General features: G+C 31.5%; 2 protein-coding genes across 6 annotated transcripts; one reads left to right on the forward strand and one right to left on the reverse strand.

Annotated features, from left to right (window-relative positions):
- Nucleotides 1-7,292: 7,292 nt before the first annotated feature.
- On the reverse strand, nt 7,293-10,602 carry LOC133683191 (uncharacterized protein At4g04980-like). 3 transcript variants are annotated; one of them, XM_062106746.1, is made up of 8 exons: nt 10,156-10,601; nt 9,952-10,044; nt 9,743-9,851; nt 8,532-9,648; nt 8,249-8,414; nt 7,986-8,150; nt 7,761-7,913; nt 7,293-7,671 (listed from the first exon to the last, which is right to left on the reverse strand). In XM_062106746.1, the coding sequence occupies exons 2-8, from the start codon at nt 10,030-10,032 to the stop codon at nt 7,465-7,467; spliced, it is 1,998 nt and encodes a 665-aa protein (XP_061962730.1). In that variant the 5' UTR covers nt 10,033-10,044; nt 10,156-10,601; the 3' UTR covers nt 7,293-7,464. The 3 variants fall into 3 exon arrangements, with proteins under 3 accessions (XP_061962730.1, XP_061962721.1, XP_061962738.1); XM_062106737.1 differs by having other exon boundaries at nt 7,761-8,150; nt 10,156-10,602; XM_062106754.1 differs by having other exon boundaries at nt 7,761-8,150; nt 8,532-9,610; nt 9,743-10,044.
- Nucleotides 10,603-16,761: 6,159 nt separating this feature from the next.
- On the forward strand, nt 16,762-21,433 carry LOC133684552 (O-fucosyltransferase 1-like). 3 transcript variants are annotated; one of them, XR_009838065.1, is made up of 10 exons: nt 16,762-16,908; nt 16,994-17,159; nt 17,523-17,601; nt 17,692-17,762; nt 18,094-18,182; nt 18,757-18,880; nt 19,006-19,289; nt 20,064-20,193; nt 20,304-21,022; nt 21,137-21,433. XR_009838065.1 is itself a non-coding variant. In XM_062106844.1 (9 exons), the coding sequence occupies exons 1-9, from the start codon at nt 16,901-16,903 to the stop codon at nt 20,919-20,921; spliced, it is 1,569 nt and encodes a 522-aa protein (XP_061962828.1). In that variant the 5' UTR covers nt 16,762-16,900; the 3' UTR covers nt 20,922-21,433. The 3 variants fall into 3 exon arrangements, 1 of the variants encoding a protein (XP_061962828.1); XR_009838059.1 differs by having other exon boundaries at nt 21,213-21,433; XM_062106844.1 differs by having other exon boundaries at nt 20,304-21,433.
- Nucleotides 21,434-21,569: the final 136 nt, after the last annotated feature.

Here is a 21,569-nt window from a genome sequence, read left to right on the forward strand (position 1 = left end):
GATGAACCTGAAATCAAACAATAAATGTTGAAATGTATTTATTTGTCAATACAACATTAAGATACATGTAGAACTTAGTCAAAGTGTTTTTTTATTCCTTTTAAACTCAACAATTAATCATGTAGTCAATGTCTTCAAAAACAACTCAATCTCGACTTATCACTCATTGATATTCTTACTTTAACTATCCTTCCTGATGAGTACCATTGAACCTGACTATCCAATTTAATTATTCATAGATTCATTTATTCCTCACAAACATCACCTAGTCCAGCCATCCTTCATGCCCATATATCCATCTAACTCATCTTTGCATACCCTCTATATTATTAATACTCAAAATATAATTTAGCATTTTAGAGATTTGTAGTTACAAAATTCATGAAATTCTTATAACAATACAAATTATAGAGCACCTTCTTGGAACACATAAATGCCTAATTACTCTCGACTGTTGCATCTCGCCAACTGCTGCAACCTTTCCTGTATTAACAAGGTCAGGACTATCATAACTCAAGAATTCATTATTAGGATTCTATTTAGATTCTTATTTAGTTTCATATTGACATCCCCCATTAAATGGGATTCATATGATTAATGCACATTACGTAAGGTTTAAACCTTATAGATACTCTAATCATGTTCATTTACTGTCATGCAATATGTGACCTTGCTTAAACATTTAATCCAACATACAAGCCTTCACTTTCATGTATTCATAATCTCTTAAAGGTCTAATACCTTTCACTTTTGGCATTCACATCAATTCCCTCACTTAATATACTTGGGCTATCATTATGGCCCTCAATTTTCCATGTACTCTTTTCCCCAAATTTACTTAACTTCCACATCATATGTTATTGTTACTATCAAGTTTTTTCTTCCATGTAAGCTACCCATAATGACTACCATCACATTATCATTAGGTTAACCTATCATCTGTTAAACCAATTACACTTTTACTATATATCATTCATTCATATAACAGGGGTCTTAATATCCCTAACCTCCACTCACATGATTAATTAGATCAAACAATGTCAGTCATCAGTTACCACTAATGTCATTAGTTTCCACATCATGACACACTAATCAAACAATGTTGATCATCAATAACCATTGATGTCATTAGTCTTCATATCATGATAGATTAATAAAAAATATAGGGCATCAGTAATTACTGATGCCATTAGTCTCCACACAGTGACAAACTAATCAAACAATATCAGTCATCAGTAATCATTGATACCATTAGTCTCCACACGGTGGTAAACTAATCAAACTTTCCTTTTAAACCTCTCATACCAAGTTCTCTACACATTCTTGGTAACATACCCAACACATTATTTCACTTTAACCTAAGTCTTATTCATTCATCATAACATTTTCACTATGTTACTCTAACCCAAAACTCTACATACTCACCTCATTCTTTACCCAATACCTCCTTATAATTTAAACTTATTCAATTCTACCAAGTGGGATGTTTCACTCTGAAATCTAATATCCATATTTTGAATAATCAATTTCACTTCTTTAAGCATGCATACATTTTGTATTCTATAAATCAATACCTTTTACTTTTCTACTAAAACACCTTATCTATATCTTTTCTATTACAACCTTTATCATTAAGTTCTGACTTTTCACATTAAATGCCTATGCAAGTATTGTCTTCTAATTTCTCATATCATAACCAATATACACTCTATATTTTTCAATATTCACTAACTTATTCTTTTCATAACACAATTATTTCAATATTCAGAAACAATATTACAAGAAATAGTCAAGATTTTATATACTTGTTGCCTGAGTATGCCCAGCGCCTCTTGCTCGTTGTCCAATTCCAACGCTCTCTTGCATCAATAAGATTTTCAACTTGTTACTGTCTTATCCAGACACAAGCATAGCCCGGACATATCAAAAGAAAGCATCCTACACTAGTTCAAATTCATTTATTTATTCTTAATCCAACATCATTCATTTAATTCTTTTATGACATTTCTTTCAAATTCCCCATTCAAGAGTTACTCTCATACTTTGAAATTCATGTCTAAGCAAAAACTACACATTTATCATCAATCATTCAACTTTTCTAAATATTTATGCTCACCCAAAGCTTTATATATATATATATATATATATATATATATATATATATATATATATTCATCTTTTAAATCTTTATCAAATTTATTTATAAATATATATCACACACTTATTTATCTAAAAGAACACAATTTCTCTCCTAACTTTCATTATAATTCCAAGGTGTCAAAGTTTAAGACATGCCAAAATCTCCACTGTAATCAAATGCAAGAGTTTCTTTCAATTATAAATCATCATTAATACTTCTACACATACTATGTATTTATAATAAAACAAGCAATTCATGAAATCTCTAGATTTTCAACTTCTCCTCAATGGCCGACATTAATTATATTAGTAACATTAAGTTCTCTTTTAATTCTTTGTTAAACTTCATTCCACAACATCGTAAAATTATACAAAAATCATATTTTTAATAAGATTTCACATTTTTTTTAATTCTTTCCCTAAAATTCCTTATTTAGCCAAGATTCTCATTAATCAACCATATTCTTTTTTAAAAATTTTTTTCATAAAATAATAATTCATATCAATCTCAAAATATCTCCTACAGTACAACCCAACATAATTCTCATGTCAAATTATAACAACAATTTAATTCCTTTTTTTTCAATGTTGACCTGAAACAGATACAACAAGAGTGGTATGATTTTTATTTCAAATAATCATTAATACATCATCATGAATTAATTTAACACAATTAAACATACACATAAAAATCCACGATTCTCCAAATTTCCACCATTGTGGTTGGTTCTTAGTATCTCTTTGATATAAAGTTTTATTTCAATTCCTGCTATAATTTTACATCTATTAGCACTCATTCTAACCCAATTAATCCAAGTCTAACTAACATTCAATTTGTATTTTCCCTAAATTTTCTTAAGAACCCTAACTTAAAATTCATGAATTTTAGCATCAATTATATTTGTCTTCATCTAAGCTGTATATTTAGGTTTAGAACTCCTTACCCGATAATAAAATGAGTTTTGAATGCTAACCAGTTGAAAATTTTCCATTCCTCTTCTTTTTTCCTCCAATTTGTTGTGCCTTTCTCTACAGGATTCCCTTCTCTCATTTGATTTTCTCTTGATTCTTGTGATTGATAGGTTTAAGCATTTATCTCTCTCTTTTTCTAGCCTCAAAACTTGAATTCTCTCGAGTTTGTTTTTGGTGTAAAAATTACAAGGAAGCAAGAAATGCTCTTTGTTTTCGTTTTCTTTCCAACAGAACTGGTTGTTATAAAGAGAGGAAGGAGCTGAGATTTACAGTTTATCCACTTATTTATGAAAATGCCATTAATAAGTCTATATTTTATTTTTTTCTGACTGTAAACAATCTTGTATGATCTTCCTGAACTTTAATCGCCCTAAAATTCTAACCTAAGATAACATAATGTATTAGGAAACTCCTAGTAAAATTTCATATTGATCAACGGTTGGATTAAGAGTGATGTATGATAATATAAAACTGGGTAGTTGGTGATTTTACGCCGAATAATCCAAATGTTCTTGTTCAATCCTTATATGGACAATATTAATCATTCCACTAAATCCTTAGCAATATTTTATTTTTTAAAAACATATTTATTTTGAATTATTCTTTTATCTATCAAAACTCATTACTGGTTTCACTGACGTTATGAATTTTGAACCCCAAAATTCATAAATCTCTTTTCAACTTTAAAAATACCCTTAAATTTATTTATGAAGGCCATCCATTTCATTGCTCGTCACATTTATTATTACTTCCATCATTTTTTATATTTATATTTTTAAACTTAACACATGAACATTTTATCCCAACATTAAGGTCATTTTTTTAATTCAAACATTCAATTTACTATCTTCTCATAGTATTTAATTCACTATCCTCATGAATTTTTATCTAGGGGTCTATATTTCATATTTATTATTATTTTCACCATTTGTTCATTTCTTTTCATACTGAGTTTTCATTACTCATTGAGGTCTCATTACTTTGATCTTATGTTTATGCAGGGGTTTACATTAAGTTACTCTAGTAAAAAAAAAAATACATGGACTTCCATTTATTGAAGAGAAGGATGGTGTTTGTGAAGGTTGTGCACTTAGAAAACATCATTAACAACCTTTTCCTAAAAGAGTAGCATGGACAGCTAAAGAAAAGCTTAAGTTGGTACATGCGATTGTTTGTGGTCCTATGCAAACTCCTTTGAATTCACTAAATAGGTATTTTACCCACTTCATTAATGATTATAGTATAATAACTTAGGTGTACTTTATAAGGTATAAATCTAAAGTTTTTAACGTATTCAAGAAGTTTAAAGCACTTGTTGAAAAACAAAGTAGTTGCAAGATAACAGTTTTGAGAAGTGATTGTGGAAAGAAGTATATGTCAGGTGAATTTGACAAGTTTTATAAAGAATAATATATGCAAAGATAGTTGATAATTGGTTATACTTCAGAACTAAATAGGGTATCTGAGAGGAAAAATAAAATAGTGATGGAAATGGCCAAATCTATGTTGTTTGAGAAGGGTCTTCTAAGAAGTTTTTGGGTTGAAGCTATAAATACAACAATTTATTTAATCAACAGGTGTCCAACAAAAGCCTTAAATAATCAAACACCATTTGAAGCTTGGAGTTCAAGGAAGCCTTCAATGAATCATCTAAAAGTGTTTAGATATGTGCGTTATGCTCAGATTTTAAAGGAGAAAAGGTATAAATTGGAAGAAACTAGTGTTAGATACATATTTCTTGGCTATAGCTCTATGTCAAAATGCTATAGACTGTATAATCTAAAAACTAAAAAAGTTCTTATCAGCAGATATGTGTTGTTTGATGAAAAAGCAAAAGGAAAAATTGAAGGTGATGGTGATTTAACTTGTGGTTTAAAGCAAAAATCAGTTTAATAAAAAAGAAAAAAAGTATCTAGATCCTAGAACAAATGCATCATCATCTTCTAGCTCAACTTCAAATAAGATGAGAAGTTTACATGAGGTGTATGCAATGTGCAAGTTTTATGTTGTTAAACCAAAGAATTTTAAAGAAACAAACAAGTAGAAACATTGGAGAATAGCTATGGAGGAGGGAATAAATATGATTGAGAAGAACAAAACTTGGATGTTGGTTGAGAAGAAAAAAGACAAAGAAGTGATTGGTGTGAAATAGATTAATAAGGTGAAGCACAATCAAGATGGTTCTGTGCAAAAGAACTAGATAAGATTGATAGCTAATGGTTATTCTTAACTGCATGAAATTGATTTCAATAAAAAATTTACTTTGGTAGCTTGTTTGGATACTATTAAAGTACTCATTGCATTTGCAACTCATAAGGGTTGGTTGTTATATCAACTTTATGTAAAGTCAGCCTTTTAAAATTGGGACTTGAAAGAATAAGTCTATATAGTGCAACCGCAAGGTTTTGTTGTTAGTGGGAAAAAAATAAGATGTTTTTGCTAAAGAATGCATTATATGGGTTGAAACAAACTCCGAGAACTTGGTACAACCAAATTGATAGTTAGTTCATTTAGTACGGGTTTGAAAGAAGCAAAAGTGAACCTACTTTCTATGTAAAGAAACAAGGAGAGAATGATGTTTTTATTGGTGCATTATATATTGATGATTTAATGATTATAAGTAATAATGGAAGATGTATTAAAGACTTTTATAAAAAAATGATGAGAAGATATGCGATGAATGATATGGAGCTACTACATTATTTTTTAAGCAATAAGGTTTACCAAGATGATGAAGTTGTCTTTATTTGTCAGAAGAAGTTTGCTGAAAGAATTCTTAGAATGTTTAGCTGCAAATCTGTTGATGTACCTTTGTTGGTGAATGAAAATTTGATAAAAGATGATGTAGGAAAGATGATGGATGGATGATATTTTTTATAGAAGTTTGGTTAGGGATATATTTTATTTGATAGCTATAATGCAAGATTTAATGTTTGCAACAAGTTTGCTTTTTAGGTTCATGAATTCTCTAAGTCACTTTCAGAGAAGAAAAAGTAAATATACTTTGGATGTGAAGAAACAATAAGAGAATGATGTTCTTATTGTTACATTATATGTTGATGATTTAATGATTACAGGTAGTAATGAAAGACAGATTGAATATTTTAAGAAAGAAATTACGATGAAATATAAGATGAATGATATGGGGTTACTTTGGGTAGTGAGGTTTACTAAAATGATGGAGGTGTTTTTATTTTTTAGAAGAAGTTTACTGAAAGAATTCTAAAAAAAATCAAAATATTTGGATGCAAACCTATTAATGTATCTTTGGTGGTGAATGAAAAGTTAATAAAAGATGATGGAGGAAATAAGATGGATGTTACTTTTTATAGAAGTTTGGTTGAGAATTTATTGTATTTGACATTTACAAGGCCAGATATAATGTTTACAACAAGTTTGCTTTGTAGGTTCATGAATTCTCCTGGTCATTTTCATCTTGAAGTTGCTAAAAAGGTGCTTAGATACATTTAAGACACTATAGAGTATGTAATCAGATTTGATAGAGTAGTTTCTCAGCTGAAATTGATTGGATTTTATGAGAATGATTGAGATAGATATGTTGATAATATAAGAAGCACTTCAGACTATGTTTTTTCTTTTGATTCAGGTGTGTTTTCTTGGTGTTCAAAGAAGCAACAATCAGTAGCATAATCATTTAATGAAGCTAAATATGTTGCAGCTGGTTTAGCTATTGAATGTAGGTGAAAAGCAAGAAGAGCCAACAACATTATTTTATGATAATAAATCAGCTATAAAATGACAAGAAATCTAATTTTTCATAGTAGAACCAAACACATTGTAATTAAACATCATTTCTTTCATGAAGCAATTAAGGAAAGAGAGGTTGATATGGATTTCTACAAATTAAATGATTAAGTGGCTGATATCTTTATAAAAAGCATTGTCAAATAATAAATTTTAAAAGCTAAAAAATACAATAGGAATTCAAGTTCAGCATATTAAAAAGGATAATAGTAAGGTTGATATGTTATGATAAGTATAAAGTTATTGTGACGGTATTTAACTTTAAATTTAGTTAGTTAACTTGTTTCAGAAATAAAGTAAATATAGTTAGATTAAAAGGTGATTAAGATATAAGTGTAAGGCTAAGATGTGTTGGGTTTTTTGCATGTATATGGCTGAAAGATGCATGAATGAGTGAAAATAGAAAAGAAAAGAAAAGAAGAAACTGTTTTATCTCTTTGTTCATGCAATTCTGCAGAAAATTAAAACCTGTTTTCTTCCTTAAAGACTGCAATTTTTTATGTTGTTTTGACCACACAAAAACTAATAATTTAGCCAACAACATGGTAGTTTTTTATATACATTTCTGTAGATTTCTCTCAGGGAACATTATTGGTTTGGTGAATCAATTAAGATTTCATCTGCCAATTCTTTGGCCAATGTTTCAGCACGATCATCTTGTCCGCCAGCGAAACTGTAGACTCGAAATGCTAACTGAAAAACTCTCCAAAGCATTTTAACGCTTTCTTTAGTTTTCTGATCAGGTTTAGCCATAGTTTCTTGATTTTCAACTGCTGTTTTTGATTCTCTCCTCTCCTGCAAGAGAGGCCAACATTGATGACATTAGAAAACTCTCCAATACATTAGTTGCTTTGGCCATGACATAATCGCATTACAGGACTTACCTTGAGTGCTAGCTCCATGCAGTTGGAAGAAAGATTCACCATTGATTCTCTAATCTTGGTGACTATGTGGAATTCAAAATCAATGTTATGGCTCTTAAATTTTTTGGATTCTTCGTCCTTGCTTCGTTCAAATGCATCCAGCTCTAATTTGATCTTGAGCAGAGAGAAAAGGTAAGCAGTACTTATGAAGAGACGTTGCATCATTAAATTTGGACATAGTTTTACCTTACTCAAATATTTCTCAATCTTGTCCAAAAGCTGTCCCAAGGGAGGTACTACCTCCCAATTCTTCAAGGTAGTGACTATCGTGTCGAATTTTGAGTACAGTGCAGCTGCTGTTCTTAATGTTTCCAACTTCTTTGAGGGAAAACCTTCAAACTTGGCAAGCACCTGCACATTTATGGTGTTCATGACTGAGAAGTGAAATTCTGAATGTTAACAACTGGAATTACTGGTGGAGTGGATTACAGAAGCTATGCTCTATTGACCTGTGATTCATCAGTTAGGAATTGAAGAATGGATTCTACATTGCTTTGAAACTTGAGCAGCTTTATCATGTCCTTTGTCTGAAAAGAATTGATGTGTGCCTTCAACTCTATGATGGATTTTGAATATTTCTTAATATCTTCTTCAACTTGCTGGAAATACGTTGATCTAGACTACCAAAAAGATCAAAAAAATAATTATCCTTAGCTAACATTTTCGAGTTTTGTTACACTGAAATCTATCGAGCTATACTCTGTTCAGCGCTAAATATCATTAGAAGCAAACCTTTTTGTCATTTCTGCTAGTGAAGCAGCCAATCCTTCCTTGCCACCCTTAGAACCTCCAAGCTGCACCTTTCTTACATTGGTTGTCTTAACAGTTAGACTAGATCCTTCCATCTTGCTCCTGAGATCACGAAACAGGTTCGGCATCTGGGTGGATCTCTTTAGTTTGGTAGTGGGTCTTGTCTGAAACAGGGACTTACCAGCACCAAATTGGGGCGGTGGAGGAGGTGAAGGCCCCTTTTTGAGCAGCATGGTGTTTGGTGCCGATCCTTTCGAAGGCATCATTGGTGGTGGAGGTGGGGCAGGGACATTGTCGAGCGGCATGCCATTTGGTGTTGATCCTTTTGAAGGCGTTACTGGCGGAGGAGGTGGAGGAGGAGGACCCTTTCTGAGTGGCATTGCATTTGGTATTGACCCTTTTGAAGGCACTAAAGGCGGTGGAGGAGGTGGAGGGCCCTTTTCTAGTGGCAAGGAATTTGGTGCTGATCCTTTCGAAGGCATAGTTGGTAATGGAGACGGGGCAGGAACATTTTTGGGCGGCATGCCATTTGGTGCCGATCCTTTCAAAGACATTGCTGGTGGTGGTGGAGGTGGAGGAGGAGGACCCTTTTTGAGTGGCATTGCATCTGGTACTGATCCTTTTGAAGGCATTACTGGTGGTGGTGTCGATTGCGCCATTTCTTTGGAGATATTGGCTGGTGGTGGAGGAGCCCTTGGAATTCCTGTTCGACCAGGTTTATCATCTGGTGTCTTGATAGAATTCTCATCCATAATAGAAGCCACACCCTTTGTGTTTTTGCTTGTGGGAACTTTGCTATTTGGCTTCTGTGCCTCAATACTTCCGTTCTTTTGCATCAAGTGGCTATATTTTTTTACACCCTGGTCTCCAAGAGACTGGAGACGTGATGGAGGCCCCGAAATATTTGCAGACTCTCTAGTTTTTGCACAAACATCAGTTGCAGCAGCATGAGAAACAAGCTTGCTGGGATAAGAAGAGGACTGTTTTAACGTGCTAGCCAATGAGCCATAATCGTTTTCCAGCTCTTCATCTTCCAGGATGTCAAATAGTTCTCTTGCTACCTTAATCATGTAATCAAACGTTGCGTACGCTACATCAACTTCAATAACATAAGATTATAAATTTAACTACCAATATCAGGAAAATAGGAATAAAAATGGCCTAACAAGACCTTAGGGAAAGAAACTGCATACCAAGTTGTGCCCCATCGGTGTTCTTGATTTTACCAGTCTTATCATATCTGAATCTGACCATCCATGAATCTCTAATATGTGTCAACGCCTTGCAGAAATGTGCTACTCTCTATAAAACATAGTACTATCAGTAGCTCATAAAACAGTTGCATCTGCGTATCAACCAGCAATTTAAAGGATGGCATTTGTCTGCTGGCTTTGAGGCAAACCTTGTCTACAGGTGTCCCTTTGATTACTGAAATAGGTATGTTCGGCAAGGCTTCTGGGTACAGCTTGTGAAGATCCTCCATTCTAACCACCAACTGCAAGAAAATATAGCTAGAGTCAAAATCTCCAGGCCATTTGTTCACAAGAAACAAAAGAATCCTGCCACAGCACATTGCAATAAAACAAGTCAAAGTGTACTTAATTACAGGGACATCTGAAATCTCCTTGATCTGAACGGATATTGCAGAAACAGACTGCTGTTTATCTCACATCTCACAATGGCCAAACTGATCACCGGGTGATCAGCCACCGGTTTAGGGTACTTCTTCTAGCTGCTCCCTGTTAGCTCTGACAAATAAGTATAAATCTGTCCGAAACACACGAGTCTCCCTTGATTAATAAACCTTCAAAAATTTTCTTTCTTACCAAGAAACTCAACGTCTACAGTGACTAAGAGAAGTAGGAACCAGCTATGAATCAAACTGTGTCAACCTTCCTTGTGTTATACGTGCCTATTGCTAGCTAACTACGCATGAACAACATGGGATGCAGACCAAAAACAACATAGTAAAAGCTAAGGAACAGAAGTTCAAGGACGACATGAAGTATATCTTGTCTTTGTTGATGCTCATGTCAGTTTGCGAAGAAGGCAAGGCGTATCAGTTAAGGAAAGCAATACTAGTCAAGACAATTGGGCGGACAAAATAGGCTGAGAACACATATCATATCAACACGTCACGGGGAGAAAATTAATTAACTTTCCCGAGTCAAGGACGCGTTCTAGTTTTCCTGCATCCCTGTAATTTTTGGGAAGACATTTCCTAAAAAAAATTGTAGAAAGAATTCTTAAAATGATTATATAAATAATTAATTTTTAGAGAATGAAGCACCTGTGAGTTCTGTGAAAAGGTATAATTAATGAATTTAGTAGAGACAATGGACCAGGTCTGTTATTTCTAGACTATAGACATAAAGCTAATCCCATGCAGCTATTAAACTTTGAGATGTCCATGACTACTTAATTTCATAGATATCAAACGCAGCCCAGGAGACCCGGCCAAGAAATTAGGTTTCAAATTATACGAGTTGACTCAGGTGAGTCTTAAAAATTTTAAAAAAATATTTGAAATTTTAATATTTTATATAAAAAAATTAAGAAATAATCGATATGAATATAGAATATATACACAAGTTGTAAATAATGAAGTTTAAGAGATTATTTCAAAATGTTTTTTATCCTACATTAAAAATATATTATCTTATTTTTTAAGTTGAAGTATTTAAACAAAAAAAATTTTTATCCCACATTGAAAAAACATAATTTTTTTCTTGTGAACATAGAGTATATATACTAAAGGGCTTTAAATCACATTGAAAAAATAAAATATGCTTCTAATATTTATATAGTAAACTTTAAAATGGGTTAATAACTAACTAAAAAATATAAAGAAAAAAAAGATCTATGGTTAGGAGAAAAAACACATTTAAAAAAAATATCTCTACTTGGTTTTGTCTGGTCACCCAGATTTTAAGTGTACCTGACGGGTTGAATGGTTTTCTCTAGACCTATTGCTGACCCAAGTTTTGAATGAAATAAATCGGATTAAAGTTTCAGATTCTAGGTTGACTTATTAAACCGGTCAAGCTAGATAAGAATGCTTAATTTTGGGACAAATCCCTCTTATCAAAATACATAGGAATTCGGATAAATATTTGATAATTGTTGATAGGTGAAAACTGATATGATAATACCTTTACTGTATATAAAAAAAAAATCTAAATAGTACTTTTAAAACATTATTTATCATGATAATTAGCAATTGACTAAATAGTATTCCATTCATTTTTTTATGGTTTAATTTGAATAACAATGACATCCTTTTTTTTTTCATAGATCAACCTTTGTGAGCAATCTAACAAGTCGTGTCAAGGATGGTTCATCTAACAATATAGTCGTTAGACTTTATTTAAATAAACAAATAAAATCTTGGTTTCTGAATTATCTAGTTAATATATGAGTTATTAAGTCAATTTAAACTTATTATTTTTATCCAAAACAACATTATTTTAATTTAAAAATTTCTTAGTTATAACCATAGTTATCAAACCCAACCTGATAGTTGACCCGGTCACGGGGCCGGGTCCTGAGTTTCATGGGTCAACCCAGAAAATTAAAAAAAAATTTAAAATTTTAATATTTCATATGAAAAAATTAAGAAACAACTCATGTGAATATGGACCATACATGTAAATAATTATAAAATTTTATAATGTAAATAATGAAGTTTAAAAGAATATTTTAAAAAGTTTTTTATCCTACATTGAAAAGATATTATGTTATCCTTTTAAGTTGAAATATTTAAATTAAAAAAAATATTCCACATTGAAAAAATATAATTCTTTTCTTATGAACATAGAGTATATATATTAAAGAGTTTCAAATCCCACATTGAAAAAATAATTTATTTCTTGTGAATATAGAGTATATATATTAAAGGGTTTCAAATTCTATATTAAAAAGATATTATGTTATCCTTTTAAGTTGAAGTATTTAAATAAATTTTTTTTATCCCATTTAAAAAAAACTTAACTTTTTTTCTTGTGAACATATAGTATATATACGAAAAGATTTCAAATCTCACATTGAAAAAATATTTTTTTTTAACATAGAATATATATATTAAAGGATTGTAAATTTTACATTGAAAAAATAAAATATTTTGTAAAAATAAAAAAAGATAATATATAATATAATTCCGGTAGCCTTGAATTCTTTTAATAATACCTGAACTACTTGAAAAATTACTTATTTTTCATAATTTTTAAGACACGTTACCCGAAATAAATAAAAAGATATTTCAAGTTCTTTTTTTAACAGTACTCACTCCGAGTGAGTTGAAGGAAGGGGAAGACAAGAAAAGGAAACAAATATCATTTCCAATGTAACATGTGAGTGATGGGAGTTTTGAGACACATGCAAAGTACTCCATAAATTACGAACATAGAGTAGAATGGCATGGTATATGCGAACCTTTGAAACAGGTTAAAAAAACAAAAAAACAAAACAAACCTAGGTCTTGTCCAGGGTTGGCTGGGTCCCGGGTCGACCCGCCAGGTCAATCGGGTCTTACCAGGTTTTTGCACTGGATGATTTTTTGTTTTACTCAGACCGGTCCAGCCACCGGGTCGCGGGTCGACCCGCCAAACCGGTCCGAGTTTAATAACTATGATTATAACCTAATGAGACAGATTACAAGTCGCTGTGTGATTTAATGATAAAGATGTTTTCATAATATATATTTTTCTTTTGAGAGTAATAAGGGTTTTTTGTTATTTTAATTTTTTTTATAATTTTAAAATATTTTTAATCTAATTTGTTCAATGAGAAAAACATCAAAGTTGCTTTATTATACTGAAAATCTTAATGGAATTTTATTGTACATATGAAACAGTGAAGTTCTTTTTTTTCCATTCAATTCACCCTCCAGTATTTTTTTCATTTCTCTCCATTTATTTCTTTCAATTTTGTTCCTTTCTTTTCATAATTTCACCCTCAAATATTCCTTTAACAATCATTTGGGTTATTTTTAGACCGACCAAGTTGATTGGATCACGTCAGGACAACTCTCACACAATTTAATTTTAAATTCAGGCTACACAAGTACTTTAGTTAAGAGGTTTTTTTTCTCAATTTATCCTTAGGATTTTTTTACTAGTCGACTAAGTTATCTTGGATCAGTTAATTCAACTAGGTCACAACAGGCCAACTCTCACGAGATTTCATTTTAAACTTATGCTAGAAAATGAATCGAATTAAAAAGTTTTAAGGTTGGCCCATTAAATCGTGTTCAATAACAATATTACCAAATGATTATCCATAACCTATATATTAGAAAAATATGAATTAAAAAAATAATATTAGAAAAAAAAATAATGAAAAGCCATTAACTCGTCAAACCTGTTTTTCGGGTCATGGACTCAACTAGATTAAAGAATTAAAAAAATATAGATGAATCATAATAATTTTTTCAAAATCTAAATACACATAACACCATTAAAAAAGTCTTTATCCAAAAAAGGTTAAATAAAAAAAACATAGAGGAGGGATAATAATTGAAACATAAATTTAAAAATTATTTTATAAAAAATATATATGAATTAAAAAAGTATTAGAAAAAAAAGAAGAAAAAAAAAGCCTGAGTGTTATGGCTTAACTCGTCAAACTTGTTATTCGAGTTATAAACTCAACTGGATTCAATAATTTTTTTTTCTTTTAAATTTATATTTAACCTAAACATATAAAAAAGAAACAAATGAGGGGAAAAAATAGCCCAAGCTCGCTAAAAACAAATAGGTGGATGACCTATCATCCTCTTTTATTTTTATTTTTTTAAAAAAAAGCGATGTGTCGCTGCCCGCTAAGGCCACTGATGTCTTATCTACATGCCTAGATTTCAACTAACATTGTGGTGGCTAGAAAATCAAAGCAATGTTTTTTTACTTAAAAAACCTAATTTTAAGACATTTCAACCTAAAAACACTTCGTCAACATCCTAAGAGCACCTATAAACCAATCCATCAACTCAAAATACTCAAAAGAGGTTCATAAACCCGAAATCAAATCAGGTTAGTTTCGACTTCCTTGACTTAGATCTATTTTTTCAAGCAATATTGAGTCTCTAAACAATCACCATTAAGTCCAATTGATCGCATGAAACCTGTGGACACCAAGAAAAATCAATTTGGTGGTGGAAATGGTGTGAACAATAACTTTCTCTCGAGTAACTGGAATTCGAATCTCTCTCTCTCCTCTCTCTAATTAGAGACTAAAAATTGATACAAATAAACTTTTGTATCAAAAGTGATTTTTTGAAATTTAAAGAGAATTAAATTATATAAATAAAGTTATTTTTAAAAACTGAGGACCTAAGTGTATTTGTTACAAAATCTTTGGCACACCACCCATATTTTTTTTATTATTTTGATCTTTCTTCTTCCAATTTCTTCATTGCCTAAGAAATCAAAAGTAATTGGCCTTTAATTTGGATTAAATCGCATAAAATAAAACTTTGAGAATTAACATGAATTATTAGAAAAATGAATAATAAGTTCACACTCCACCGTGTGTAAACAATTCTTATCCACTGTTAAAAAACCCATATATCTTTTAGTGTTTTCTACTAACTAGTTGACCTATGTTTCATCGTGGATCAAATTTATTTTTTTTAAATAATTGTATATGTAGGCTTTTCTAATGTGTTTTTATAGTTAAAAAAAATTATAAGTGCAAATAAAAAATTTTATGTATACATGTAATCAAATAAATTGAAAATTATATGTGTGTGTGTGTATAAAATCGAGAGACAAGAGTAGATCAAGATATTTAATCTCTCAAGACGAGATATTTACCTGATTTTGTTTGCTAAATTTGTTTATTAGAATATTTTTTTTAATTCAATAAAATGATAATATAAATAAACACACATTAAATTGATTGAATAAACAAAATTATATAAGGCTGATCATATTAGAAATATTATTTAAAAATAAATAATTTTTATTTTAAAAAATATAAATTAGAAAAATCTCTTCAAAAATAAACACACACAAAATAATATATATAAAAAATTATATCCAAAAAAGATTAAATAAGTAACAACAAAAAAAACACAAATGAGTGATATTAATTGAAACATAAATTTAAAGATTATTAATATATATATATATATGTATATATATATATATATAAGTATCAATTAAAAAAAAAACCATAGCCTGGGTGCTATATATATTTATATAAACAAAGAAAAAACAAAAACTAATGAGGGCAAAAAATGAGTCTATTGCGTCTGGGCTTGAATTAATTTTTTATTTATTTTTTAAAGGGATAAATGACCTATCATTCATCATTTAAAAAAATAATATGCAAGTGACTTGTTGTATGCAAGCCAATGATCCGATTATCATAGTGATGGTAGAAAAAACGAGCATGTATTTGCACCAAAAACCCAACTATAGCCTTTTCAACCCAATAAAAACTCTCCAATATATTGAAATACTTACAAACCAACTCATTAATATAAAAATAGTTTTAAAAACTTGAAATCAAACCAAGTTATATTTATCTTTCTCGATTTAAATTTATTTTTTAGGCAATAATAAAACTATAAAACACTACTATCAAACTTATCTTATTGCATGGAACTAATGACCCCTTAAACAATGACTTTCTCTCTTATTACGGGATCTAGTGACTTATTTCTCTTTCTTCTCTCTAAACAGGACTAGAAATAATATAAATAAATTTTTATATCAAAAATGATTTTTTAAAATTTAAATGGATCTAAATTATATAAATTGTGTTATTTTTAAATATTGAGGATCGAAATATATTTTTCTTGAAATCCCCAACACACAATCTATGATTTTTCTTGAAATTTTCAACACACAATCTATGTTTGGTATCTTTTTTATTTTGTTTTTTTAATTCTATCATTGTATAAGAAATTAAAAGTAATTACCCTTTAATTAAAATCAAATCATCCTCAATAAAATTTTAAAAACTAAAATAAATTATTAAAAAATAAATAGTGAGTTCATGTTTGTATAGTATTCGTATACTATAAAACAACTCATACATGTTAGTATTTTCGACGACAACGAAAACAATAATATTAATAATAATAATAAACATAAAACAAATAAATGTAGTCTGAAACTGAAAGTACAGGTAATATAAGGATTAAAATTTAAAATAAAATCTAACCAAACACGACGTCGTAGCACACAGAGTCTCAATCTCTGATATACAACAGCGGTCGCCAAACTATTAGCGGTAAAAGAGAGGAGCTGTGTCTCTGCTCAATCAATGAATTCACATTTCTCTTACAATTAAAAAAAAACACAAAAATCAAAGTATCTGATCTCCATTTCTCCTTTAAATCCAATCAAATGAGAAGGTAAATACACATAAAATACATTACTCGATTGATCTTCTTCGATTTCTAAAAACTATTGTTTGATTTGATTTTCTGAATTTGGAAGAGGATTAGGACACCACAGGCAACACGGAAAGCAAGGAGGAGTAGGAGGAAGAGGATTATTATTGAAACTATTGATAGCAGTTTTTGTTGTTCTCTTGATCTGCACTCTTTCTTTACTCTTTTCCGCTACTATTACTGCAACTAACGGATCCAACGCTCCATCTGAGGTTCGCTACACTCATTTCCCATTTCTCAAATATTCTTTTTTTATTTTATTGCTAAGAAAATTGGTTTATATTAGTTTATGCAATTTAGAATTTTTATTTTTATTTTTCATTGCGATTTGATTAGTGAATTGATAGAATGCTGCTGTTTTTTTTTTTCGTACATTGAGAAATTTTATTTGACGAATATGTTTTCAGTATTGATTTAGGCAAAATGTTAGTGTTTGAAACTGTAAACATTAGGTGAATATAGCGTATTGATTATTTTCTTTTATTTTTTGAGATTCTCGTTTTTTTGCTTCGATTTAGTAATTTTAAATTATTTTTTTTGGTATCTGAGTTTTATTTTTGGGATATGTTACTAAGATAAATGTAGAAAAACTATGGGAAACTGCGAATTCGGGTGGTTGGAGGCCATCATCTTCTCCACGAACTGATTGGCCATGTACGTGCTCTTCATTTTTGTTTTTAAAAATCTTCTGATAATGATGTAAGTTTGTGCTGACGATATGTTTTTCTTGTTATATTGCGGCAGCTCCTCCAAAAGAGACCAGGGGGTATCTTCGTGTTCGCTGTAATGGTGGTTTGAATCAGCAAAGAAGTGCGGTTTGTAATCTGTTCTTGCCCAAGTCTCTTAACTTGTAGTACTATATATTTTTGTGCGTATCTTCCAAGCTGGTTTTTTTTTTAAAATGTATGTTTGGGGCAAGCTTGACAAAATCTACTTCTATGGTTTTTCAGTGTGACAGGAAGTGGTGGAAGGAAAAAAAAAATTATCCTGAGAAAAAAGGAGTGTTTTTGTTTTTTATCAGAATGACAGGTTTCGAAAAATTCACATGTTAAATGCAACCAAGTTAGGTTTTATGATGTTATGCCTGATGCCTGTTTTAAGGGATTTATTTGAAAAAACTAATATATACTTCCTTCGCTGTTGTAGATTTGTAATGCTGTTCTTGCTGCAAGAATCATGAACGCCACACTTGTTTTGCCTGAGTTGGATGCAAACTCCTTCTGGCATGATGACAGGTATCTGTTTTAAGGGCATTCTTTCTTGAATTTATTTGTAATATATACCCATTTGTTCCTTATATCTAGTAATTATGAAACTTTTTAAGTTGAATCTATTAATGCGATCATTAAAGAAAGAATCTTGAAGGGACCTGACCTGGTAGATAGCAGTAATTCAGAAAGCAACTATGCCAAACAGTTACTGTAATTTTTCCACACATCACTTAATTTTGATAGCTTTTTTTTTTCCTACTTCGGCATCTCCCTTGTAATTTGTATACTCCTCTGTACTAGGGTTGTCATTTCTTTGTAGTATGTAGTATTGTTACTTATCAAGGGAAGACAGGCAGAGAGAGAGAGAGAGAGAGAGAGAGAGAGAGAGAGAGAGATGGCTTCTTTGATGTTGAACATTTATGACGTTGGGACCTGAGATTTTTCTACAATGCCATCAATCATTCTTATACCTTGACAGGATTTACAAAGCAATTTTTCTGTTGATTCATTTTATCAACTGTTTGAGACATATTATGGTGTTGATTGTATAATTTTTGTAATTCTAATGGACCTGACAAATTATCTTTACCATGTACAGTGGATTCCATGGCATCTATGACGTTGAACATTTTATCCAGTCACTGAGATTTGATGTACGAATTGTGGAAAGAATACCAGAAATTCATAAAAATGGGAAAACTAAAAAGATAAAGGCTTTTCAGGTAATTGCATTAGAATGTCATTCCGTTTCATCTGTGAAGTTATGTGCCTAGGAATTTTTTTAAGTTATTGGAAGGTACTCAAAATATCAAAAAAAATTGTCCTTAAATTTTCTCCCTTGCCTCAGCTGCGCATCCCAAGAGATGCTCCTATTAGTTGGTATACAACTGAAGCTCTGGAGAAAATGAAGGAACATGGAGCCATCTATCTAACTCCATTTTCACATCGTTTAGTTGAAGAAATTGACAACCCCGAGTACCAGCGGTTGAGGTGCAGAGTTAACTATCATGCTCTAAGATTTAAACCACACATTATGAAGTTAAGCGAGTCAATAGTTGATAAACTACGTTCTCAAGGTCACTTCATGGCAATACACCTTCGTTTTGAGATGGACATGCTGGCATTTGCCGGGTAAATGCTCAACTTTTTATCTCAGTTATTTATTTTACAGTATTTTTTGACTTAATCAGTGCAAACATGTATTTTTAGAGGGGTTTGACCTACATGCATTGGCTTGTCCTGTAATTTATAGAGCATTTTCTCTTATTATAAGGGAGATTTATAGGGGCATTATTATTATTTTCTCCTACTGACACAAGTACATCTAGACACGCATGTGTTGTACTTTAGTGAATTGAGGAGCACACAGTGATGATGAATTTTTTCTGCAAACCAGATAACTGAACTTAGATGCACAGACCAAAAAATTGTGTGCAGATACCTGACCATTTTCTTGGAATTTTGTAACTGCTAATATAAAGGGACCTTCTGTAGTTTTCCTTTCAATTTGTGATTATTTTCCATAGAAGTGTTCTTTCTGGTGTTCTTGCACTGAGAGATTTGCTTAGGCCCATAGATTTATGTGGAGATTCTAATCTTTCTTTATGAACTATTCTTACAACCCCATCATGTTCTTGATCAACCACATCATCTACATTCTAACCCTATGTTATTCATTGAATTTCATGCCGTTGGTGAACCCTTATACTAATTTAGATTCAGTGCAGTCCTCCTACTATCTACATCAAATCTTTACATTCATATATCTTAAAGATCTTCCTTTACACATCTTCAGCTGCCTAATATGGGATTGATTTGCAAAATTAATTGGAAGACATTCCAGATATAAAAAACATAATGATGCCATTCTGAATTCTGATTGCTGTGGAAATGAATGAAGTGCAGGTGCTTTGATATATTTAGCCCTGCAGAGCAAAAAATATTGAAGAAGTATCGGATGGAAAATTTTGCCAAGAAAACACTCATTTATAAAGAAAGAAGAGCGATTGGAAAATGTCCACTTACTCCAGAAGAGGTGATTTTTTGTTCGAATCTGCATGCATTTGTCTGTTTTTTTGCTATCAACTCTGCCAGCTACCACATATGAATAATTAATAATATTATAATGCCTCTGACTCTGTGCAGGTTGGTCTTCTTTTACGTGCAATGGGGTTCAACAATTCCACCAGGATGTACCTAGCAGCTGGTGAACTGTTTGGTGGAGAGCACTTTATGAAACCATTTAGGGCCCTTTTCCCTCACCTTGAAAATCACAGTTCTGTGGATTCTAGTGAGGAGCTAGCCGCAAATGCTTGGGGATTGATAGGCTCTGCTGTGGATTACATGGTTTGTCTTCTTGCTGACATATTTATGCCAACTTATGATGGGCCAAGCAACTTTGCCAACAATCTCTTGGGTCACCGCCTGTATTATGGCTTTCGAACAAATATAAGACCTGACAGGAAAGGTCTTGCCCCAGTTTTTACTGCTCGAGAAGAGGGACAGACAGCTGGTTTTGAAGAAGCAGTTAGACGTGTCATGCTCAAAACAAACTTTGGTGGCCCTCACAAACGGGTCTCACCTGAATCATTTTATACGAATTCTTGGCCTGAATGTTTCTGTCAAGTGGAAACACAGAATCCTGATGATAAATGCCCATCAGAGAATGTCATGCAAATTTTGCATAGCCAGTTGGAGAGTGAAAACATGGACTCGGAAATATACAACCAATCAGATTCAGTAGTTTCCTTGGCAGAAAGATAAGAATCGTCTGGTATATTTTTAGTTGTTACTCTTTCCCCAGTACGGAACACTGTACAACAAATTGGAACTAGGGCTTCTCTCAACTATATTGGGTCTTTCAGGTAATTTTATATCTCAGATTAATATCTTCTGTTGCATTGAACTGTCAAAAAAAATAACTGTTGAGCTTAATCTGCTTATATATAAACCATACATCCTATATTTCATGATCTTAGATGATAGCTTATACTTGGTTCCACTCCGCTGAAAGATCATCTTGCGAATCCATGTACAATCCATTGGATGCTGCAGGTTCATGCTACTTGTGTTTGGGTTACATATTGATTCATTACAGAGGAAGAAGGCACATTATCAACCAATATCTTCGTCAATCACATGGGTTCGATAGATTTCTGCAGCTTGTATTTTTGTGACTTGCACTTGCTAATACACCGGAAAGTATCGGATTTATTGTATACAACATTTTTCTTGCTGAGAGTAATTAGAGTCTATATCTAACCATGCTTCCAAAAGACATTTTTTGTTGAGGCTTTAGCATAAATGGAACAAATTTACCTTTAGATTCACATATTTATTATGTCAAAATCGATCTAGTAATTATGCAGTTTGAAATGTCATGCTCCTCGCCTTACTGGATTAGTAAACTGG

Source organism: Populus nigra, chromosome 1 (assembly GCF_951802175.1).
Source record: "Populus nigra chromosome 1, ddPopNigr1.1, whole genome shotgun sequence".
In the NCBI taxonomy this organism is placed as follows: domain Eukaryota; kingdom Viridiplantae; phylum Streptophyta; class Magnoliopsida; order Malpighiales; family Salicaceae; genus Populus; species Populus nigra.